This window comes from Lathyrus oleraceus, chromosome 5, assembly GCF_024323335.1.
Source record: "Lathyrus oleraceus cultivar Zhongwan6 chromosome 5, CAAS_Psat_ZW6_1.0, whole genome shotgun sequence".
Lineage (NCBI taxonomy): Eukaryota > Viridiplantae > Streptophyta > Magnoliopsida > Fabales > Fabaceae > Lathyrus > Lathyrus oleraceus.
The window spans coordinates 413,168,916-413,178,445 of NC_066583.1; the positions used below are offsets into that span (position 1 = coordinate 413,168,916).

General features: G+C 34.6%; 1 protein-coding gene and 1 pseudogene across 2 annotated transcripts; one reads left to right on the top strand and one right to left on the bottom strand.

The window, feature by feature from the left end:
* The first annotated feature begins 669 nt into the window (after positions 1-669).
* Positions 670-2,516, top strand: LOC127085155 (zinc finger CCCH domain-containing protein 66-like; annotated as a pseudogene).
* A 1,143-nt stretch (positions 2,517-3,659) lies between these two features.
* LOC127085156 (vesicle transport protein GOT1) lies at positions 3,660-6,981 on the bottom strand. 2 transcript variants are annotated; one of them, XM_051025725.1, is made up of 7 exons: positions 6,595-6,981; positions 5,994-6,063; positions 5,664-5,755; positions 5,461-5,541; positions 5,256-5,353; positions 5,092-5,173; positions 3,660-4,190 (listed from the first exon to the last, which is right to left on the bottom strand). In XM_051025725.1, exons 2-7 carry the CDS (start codon positions 6,022-6,024, stop codon positions 4,152-4,154), a joined length of 423 nt encoding a protein of 140 aa, XP_050881682.1. In that variant the 5' UTR covers positions 6,025-6,063; positions 6,595-6,981; the 3' UTR covers positions 3,660-4,151. The 2 variants fall into 2 exon arrangements, with proteins under 2 accessions (XP_050881682.1, XP_050881681.1); XM_051025724.1 differs by having other exon boundaries at positions 6,716-6,980.
* Positions 6,982-9,530: the final 2,549 nt, after the last annotated feature.

Here is a 9,530-nt window from a genome sequence, read left to right on the forward strand (position 1 = left end):
ATAAAATTAAAGCATTTTTTTACAACATAAAATTAAAGCCTTGGTATTGGTAAGTACATGATATCAATTAGGATGAAGTAAAAAAAAACTTTTTAATCCACAAGAATATTAGGCTATAGGTTCAAAAGGATACAAATTAAAACTTAAATCGATTAAAAAAACTGAAAATTACAATCAAATATACGCATGTTTAAGTATTGTATATCCTATTAATCTGTTTTTTTTTTAATTTTAATTTAATACATTTTAAAAATAGTAGGTGATTTTTATTTCCGAATGATAAATTGTAGCATATTATGGTACAATTTATATAAAAAATATTACATTACTAAATCTTATAATATTAATATTAAATAGAAATTTTTATAATATAATTTAGATATTCAAAACAGCGTTAAATTAAATTTGAATGATAAAAAATATTTATTCGAGTCATCCGCATCGACCAAGCTGCACAGTTTGATTTTTAAATTGGAAAACTTTGTCACAAAACCACAAACACCTCTAATTTGGGCAACAATTTATATGGATAATATCCAATTTGATGACAAATTGAATTGTGTTTATAAGATCCAGAAAAAAATGCCAAATAACGCATAAAAGTTAGACAACGAATAAGTAAAATTACAAGCCAAATCATATTCATCCAAATTGGTCATATTCTGTATAGTTTTTATAGCAGGAAAATAAACTGTGATAAAATAAAAGTTAGTAAAAAACCCTCTCAAACCTAGTTTTGAAAAAAAAACTCTCCAACTTTTGATTATGGGTCATGAATATGGAGGACAAGAAAACTTTCATCATAAGATTTATGTTTTGCTTGAGTTTTCAGCCAAAGATGATGTAATAGCTTTCAAAGGTGCTGTTGAAAAAGAGGATAGTGATGTTGATGAAATAGGGTTATGGTATGGAAGGAAGATTGGTTCAAACAAAATGAGTTATGAAGAGAGGACACCTCTTATGATTGCTTCCATGTTTGGCAGCAAAGGTGTAGTGTCTTATATTCTCGGAACCAGTCGTGTCAATGTTAACCGAGCATGTGGATCAGATAGGGCTACTGCTCTCCACTGTGCTGTATATGGCTGCTCTGCTGATGCTGCTAAGGTTATCCAGCTTTTGCTTGATGCATCTGCAGATGTTAATTCTGTTGATGCCAACGGTAACCGGCCGATTGACTTGATTGTCGACATGTCTCATAGTAGGCTAGGTTCAAGGAATACGACACTACAAGCAATACTAGAAGGTTTCCAAATGGGGAAGCAACAAGGTGGAGATCCACCACAAATCAAGAAGAAATATTATCCCACGGATGTATCCCTACCTGACATAAATAACAAGATCTATAGTACAGATGAATTTAGGATGTTTTCTTTCAAAGTGAAACCTTGTTCAAGGGCTTATACTCATGGATGGATGGAATGTCCCTTTGTTCATCCAGGGGAAACCGCAAGGCGCCGTGATCCGAAGAAATATAACTACACATGTTTCCCTTGTCCCGAGTTTCAGAACGGATCATGCAGCAAAGGGGATACTTGTGAATATGCCCATGGTATTTTTGAATGCTGGCTTCATCCTGCTCAATACAGAACAAAGCTTTGCAAGGACGAGGCTGGATGCACCAGAAGAGTTTGTTTCTTTGCTCATAAACCTGAGGAGCTTCGCCCGACGTATGCTTCTACAGGTTCTGCTTTGCCTTTACCCACAACAGATTCATCTGCTTTTTCATTTTACCCTTTCACAGTGAGCTCTGCGTCTGCTTTACAACCTGCATGGAAGCCACCTTTGACTCCACCTGTAGCATCATGGCATGCTGCTGGAACTGAGTGGCAGACTCAGGCTCCAGTCCCTGCATTTCAGATGCCAAGGAGCAGTTTGAAAACTGTACTGAATGCTAGAGATAATACTGAAATTCAAGAACTTGAAAATTTCTTTAACTGGAAGCTAATGATTGAAGAGATGGCAGGTCTTTCACCCCCTTCAAATAGGCTCGCAGGAGTGAATCCTACCAACTTTGAAGGCATTTTCAGGTCGCAGATACCATCTCTAACAGCAATGCAGGCGCATCAGAATAGGAACCAGCAACTTTGGGGCTATCCTGCTGACCTTATCAATTCAAATGTACTTGGATCACCACAATTTAGGGTTGATCCATCTGTGTATCCAAGATATGATGCCTTTTCAATGCGGAGTCAGAGCATAGCCAGCGTTAATTCCGAGCTTCCTTCTGCTTCCTCAGCTGCTATTGAGCTTCCTACCACCTTCCCTGGTTGGGGCTCCCCAGATGGTAAATTAGACTGGAGCATCAACAACGATGAGCTGAATAAGATGAGAAAATCTTATTCTTCCGGATTTCAAAACTGAAGTAGTACTTCAAAAATGGCTGCTGCACCCAATGTTGATGAGAAAATGTATTATTGAGCTAGGAAGCTCGGATTAACTCACTGGTGAAAGATGCTCCAACAACGGAATCTTATCAATATTGTGTTGAAGTTGAAGAGCATGCAATGCCATAATCCAGAAGCGGTTCCATCTACACTAGATTGTTTATTAAATTTTGAATTATTCATATTATTTTTAAGTTCTATACGTTCATTATATTTATTAGGTGACGCTTTGCAGAAAATATGGTAAAATGTGACGATGCAAAACTTTGACGGACTGCAAGTATTTTGCATTAGTAACAACTTGTTACTACTTTTTGTAGACAAAACTACTACTATTGTTCCATTGTATTCCCTAATTGTCTGCTTTTTTTTATTAGTTATGTTGAATTGAGTTGTAACTTTCTAGTACTATTGTTCCATTGTGTTCCCTAATTGTCTGTTTTTTTAATTAGTTATGCTGAATTAAGTTCTAACTTTCCAGCAACCAAGAGAATGGTGAATGGAGAAGCTAGAAAATCCATTTTGAATTTAAAAAAAAAACTTGTATTAGATTTTACAGGCTTGAAAAAATAATGTTGTAATTTCTCATTTCTTAGAAAAATAAGTTGGGTCTTGCTAACTTGTGCACTTAAGGTAGGACACAAGTTAAAGAGAACTGGGAATTAATTTAATAAATTGTCTTGTCAATCTCAAGTTATTTCACCATATGATAAATTTCTATATGGTACCATCATAGGAACCATGCATTAAATATCTTAAGAAACTGTCCTTTTCCCAAACACAATTCACGCAAGACTGTAAAATCTTTAATAAAACCAATCCCTACCTTTCTTGAAACCTTTTGGGCTGAAGACCGCCCGCACATACCACCAATTTCCCATCAAAAATCACAAAACAGACACCGCTCCAACAATACAAAAGAAGTGAAGATGTTGAAAGGAGAAAAGAGAAACCACACTAAATTCCCTACTGATGATTTAGCTCATAATCTCCATATAGAGATTATTTTAAGTTGAAATTTATTCAAGGAAACCACACTAAATTCGTTCAGGCTGGGCACTGGAATGACTAGATTTCATTGATAATTGATTGAAAGAACTGAGATGCAAGTTTCGGTTGGAAGCTGCCAATCCGTAATTGACATCTTGTCAACTTAACAATGACTTCATGTGTAAATAGTTCTATGACTTTAAAGCAACAAGTATGGAATCCCAACAAACTTCTAATCAAAACATACATACTTACTTTTGTAAACGAGTAATCACAGTTTCTAAATTAAGAAAAGAATCAATAGGGCGATATATATTTCAAAGAATTTAATGTCACAGCCAATTCCAACTCACACCTGAAGAGGACATTTCAAAAGATTTAAAAAAGAAAGTCCCATATTGCTGCACTAACTCCATTTGCTAAATCGTTTAAAATTGCCATATACCATTGACATATAGAAAATAAATGCCACCATGATACATCCCAGGAACAGATCATTTTCAAAGGTATTAGAATAGTAATGTGGGAGAACTTGCAAAACTGACAACTCAATGTTAGATGCCGAATGAGATGAAAAGGGACTAAGCAATGAGTTGCAAAATGAAAACCAAAACCTTTTTCTTTTCCATCTTTTGATTAAGAGGACTATCATGACAATTTTCTACCATCAAAATGAGAAAGCGATTTGGAGCTAGGTCTCTGTATCAAGTAATTTCTTTACATGGACTTACATAGGCGTTCGCGAGCAGCTACATAATGTTTTCATAGATCCAGGTGTTACACGGGCACTCGTTTGCCTTTATAGCGGTCAAACAACTGCAGGTTGAGAAAATATGCTCAGTTTGATAATTTTAGCATGTTAGGCAAATGAATGCATAGAGAAATCAACAAATATTAAAAAACTGAAAAAATATCTACATCATATTGAAATACTTCAGTGATTCAATGATCCCTGGACGGACAAACTGAACTAACTGTACCAATGAAAAATAAGATCCCCCACAATCAGTATCAGTTGCTACAGTTTCTTACTTCCAAGAACATCACTTAATATATGGTAACATGCATACGGTCAGAAATATAAAATATTACATGAACAGTCTCAAGAATGTGTGGTTGGGCCTAACTCAACCCTACAAAACCGGCTTATAAGGTGAGGATTGCCTCCATTTATAAACACGACATAGGTCATATCTCTAAGCAATGTGGGACTAAATCCACCCCTTCAATGCTAACACAATGAAGGTGTTAGGAGCTGCAACGAGGCAAGGCAAAGTGCCGCAATTAAGGCGACTAGGGGCGGACCGCAATTAAGGCGAAAAGTCCAACACACCCCCTCACACTTGGGCCTCGATGAGACCGAGGCGTGGACGATGCGGGAAGCCCAACAATGGATCTAGGATAGGCTCTGATACCATTTCAAAATTTGGATTGGACCTAACTCAACCCCACAAAACTGGCTTGTAAGGTAAGGATTACCCCCATTTATAAACAAAACATAGGTCATGTCTCTATGCAATGTGGGACTAAATCCACCCATTCAAAGCTAACACAATAAAGGTGTTAGGGGCTGCAATGAGGCAAGCCAAAGTGCCGTAATTAAGGCGACTAGGGACAGACCGCAATTAAGGCGGAAACTCCAACAAATAGCAATAATAAAATGCATGTACAAATACTTGCATGAAAGATAACAAGACAATTTAGCTGAATTGCTTACCGATCGAATATATGGCTGTTGAACAATCCAACCAAGAACAGGAATTTTCTGCAAGAAAACAGAGAGTGTAGGCCAGAAGCCACTGCAAAATATAATCCCACCATTATTAGCCTTTAGGTATGTAAAATACTTGATAAAAATTTTTTGTTAAATTTCAACAAAACCTGAAGAGCACCAGGAACCCGTAAGATTCCACAATCATGCCCAAAATAGGCCATCCAATTATAAGAATCAAGAATCCTACACCAAATGAAACTGTTCCCTACACAAACACAAAATGATAAGTTGAAGCCAAAAATTTAACTTGAATGAAAAGCAGACCAAATGGAACACATAACGAAAGAGGCGGTAAACAAATAACTCATTTACCTTGAAATTACTACGTTTCATGAAGAATTGCATGGTGGATTTCAGTCCAATGGTCAGAGATACTCCAGAAACAAAGAGGATCTGATTTAAGAGACAAAACAAAGTGAAAGAACGTTATAGAAGTTCTTGTTAAACAAAATCACACAAGCCGAAGATAAAAAGTTAAGTAAGAAACTTATCAATTGTCATAACACAAAACTTACATTTCCCATTGCTAGCAAACCCTTGTCAAAGAAAAATATAACGCCAAGGAATGAGAAAAATATACCAAAGCCTGTTAATCCCAATCCAATCTCTGTTCATGTTTCAATTGCAAACACATATATTAGAATTATGAATACAATTACAGATAAAACACGGGCCCGTCAAAATTGAATTTGCGAATAATTTATTTTAGGAGCAATTGTAAATTCTCTAATAAAATAAGCTACCCTAACATATGAGCACATGATGAGATGACATAGAAGAGAAAGTCATATGATAATATCATTGCCAGTATAAACAGAAACAAAAGTAAATTAGATCTCACTTACTCTTGCGATCATTCATCTCAAAGGAAACCATTTTAAACCAAAAACTTAAAGGCTCAAAGGCTTGCTTTCACTGGAACAAATAATCAAAGTAACAAAGTTGGTTAATAATTCTAGGAGACTAAATACTATGAACATACAGTTAAGAAGATCATACTGCAACATCTTAACCAGAGTAAATGAGATAAAAAAAACTCTAGAAGAACCAACTCGGAGGTATTAAAACTCTATTCAGATCCCACTGGTTAAAACATATCTGTAAGTTTTCCTATTGATTCAAAATTTATCAAAACAGACCACTATGGTACTCAACAGTCTACACACAACAAATTGGGTAATATTTCTTTTCTTCAAAATTTTCCGGGATGGCGATACAAAATGCAATAGTTGAAATGAAAATATGGAAAGTCGAAAACAAGCACCAATCATCATAATAGTTCAACCTCAAAGCAAATAATTGTAGTTATAACCTCGCAGGTTCGAAAATGAACATCTATTCCCTTCTAAACAACAATGACGACGATTTTAAAGCCTTTCAAAATCGAAGGAGAAATTGATCAGAAAAATTCATGCGACGAAGATAGAAGTGTAAATCGGGTCTCACATCGTACGGTAGATTCGAAAATGGAAGGAAATGGGATCCAACAACAGGAACATCAGAAAACTAAGATCCACAGAAAAGTTGTGCACGGCGATTTTGTGTGTCTGTGAGAGAGAGAAGTTACCGGTTGCCGGAGAGTGAAGTCACCTCAACGCGGTGGTGATTGCTTCCGGGATCGGTGGCGGAAGTTAGGAAGTTGGGGTTTGGGTTTGACGAAGATGGAAATGGTTGTGCAAAGGCGCGTGAACTACAGTGTGATTGTTTTCACTGTTTTTCAGTTTCTTTACTTTGCTTCGTTTTGTTGCTTCGATTTTTTCATCTTTTTATTGCATAATAAAAATTCAATCGATGATGTTGTTCGCCCAATTAGAAAGCTAGACTTTCTGTCTTCCCAACGAAGATAACTCAGCCTTTTATTTTATGGGTAATGTTAATTTGTGTCCCAATGGCGCAGGTTAAAAAATCTACAAATAAAAAAATTATTTTGAAAAAATAAATAAAATTAATAATAAATTTTTTAATAAATTCAATACACATTTTTCAAAAATTTGTTTCTATATTCATCTCTTAACTTGTGCCCTTGAGACACAAGTTAGCATTACCCTTATTTTATTTTGGTTAATTCATCTTTAAGCTACTCCATAATTAATTATTTTCAATTTTTTAGATTTCATAAATCTTTTTATTTTTTTATCAAGTTAGTTCATTAAATTTTTAATTTTTTTTAATAAAAAGAAAGATTAACATCTAAAAGAAACTACAAAGAAATTAAACAGGGAATAACATTTCCAAACAAATCACTAAAATGATATCATTAAGAAACGAATGACACTCTTCTAAACGAACATAGAGTTCGACTGCAATCTTCCTCCTTTTACTAACGCATTCGCACACATATTGACTTCCATGTAGATGTGACGAACCTTAATCTCTCTATCTTGATGCATTAAAGTTCTTATTCTCGAGATCAAATGCCTTCACATGTTACTACTTTGATCACCCGTCGTAATGTCATTGACCACTTGCTGAGAATCCACCTCCAAAATAATGTTACGAAAATTTGTTGCCACCGCTAACTTTAATCCTTCCAAGACACCCCAAAGCTCAGCTATGTAAAAACTACTCATGTCAACATATTTAGAGAAACCTCAAAGCCACTCTCCTTCAGTTCCTCTAATGATCCCACCACAACTTGTATTGCCATTTGTGTTTACTTTGACCAAGCCCACTTGAGGAACTTTCGACTTTATGTAACTTAAGCTTCTATGAGGCTTTAAGCTGATATTTGCAGTAGTTTTTGCATTCTCATAATCTTGAACCAATCTATTGATATGACTTAACATGCACGACGGTCGATTAAAACTTCCATCATGAGTCTCCTTATTGTGTCACGTCCAAATACTATGGCATGCAATAGTCCAAAAAACCATCCAATCTTTCTCAGTGTTCCATCCCAAGTTAAGATTCATGTTATAGTAAATTCAATCCTTCAAGTTACCTGCAAAAAAACTAAAATGATTGTTAGTGATTACAGTCGCCATCAAAAGCGCAATTGCACGCGGACAATCCCGAAGAACATGGATTGCATCTTCTTCAATATTATTACAAAAGGAACACATTGCACTTCCAAGTCCCGTGCGGTGTTATTAACTTGGATTTTCTGACCTGACTATAAATGGCAAGTAAGAATAAGTGTGTAATGATAAAAGTTATTGAACATGTCAAAATGATGTGTGTGGCAAGTGTGGTCGAAGCATCTGAAGGTCGAGGAGCATTGGTAGCATCTATGGACTTAGTGAAAATTTTAAATGCTCTAAGTTCGTTATTTGGTTGGATTGAAAGAGCGGGAATTTGATTAGAACATGGGGTTACTGGAAATCGCGTGGAGGCTCGTCGAAGATAACAATTGCATGGAAGTAAAACGTGTCTGGATTTGTTTAGTCGATCGTTTGTAGTTGGTTATTTTAGAATAGTATATAAGAGTGTTGAAAAGTATATCTTCGGCAAATATTTTTATATCGTATCCACAGAGATTGGTTGTTATTACCGCCGTTCTATAATCCAAATTGTTATAAGTTTATAAAGTAGCAAAGTTGTTTGTTTGGAAAGTTATCTTTTGAGTAAAATGTCACTAAAAACAGTAAAATGGTTTTAATCAAATGTAAAAGCTTGGCAAGATTGGAGTTCACTATTCTAAGTGCTTATGATTCCTTATGATAACTATATAGATTTAAGATTATTGATGATGTTCAAGTATCCTCTCAAAGTCATTTATGTCTAAATGATATTGTGATAATCACTATATTGATCCTTAGACGGTCTCTCCACCTAACTATCAATATAGCAATCTTTAATGATTGATACCAAAGAAGAGTAATGAATAAATCTATCTCTACAACTTATTCACTACTTGAAAATCTATTTTATGTCAAGACTTAAATAATCTCTTTCAACAACTACTCAAATCTGATTTTCAACTTAGGGCAAAAACAATATTCAATACATCAACAATCTTTTATCATATATATATATATATATATATATATATATATATATATATATATATATATATATATATATATATATATATATATATATATATATATATATATATATATATATATATATATATATATATATATATATATATATATATATATATATCAAATGGAATACATAAACAAATGAGAATAGCTACTACATCCAATCTTGACAAAATAGGGTTTAGCTCCTCATCATCATTCTCAAAAGCAAAAATGCAATGGAAGAAAACTCTGTTTTTTTTCTCTTACAATAACACTCAATGAAAATGTGAATAATCATTAATGAACAATTTTCATTCTCCTTTTCTAAAAAGGGTTGACATTTCCTCAATTGATCATTTCCATCCAAAGCAGAAAAGCTATCCTAAGGCAGACCCCAAAATGGCAAAACCAGCT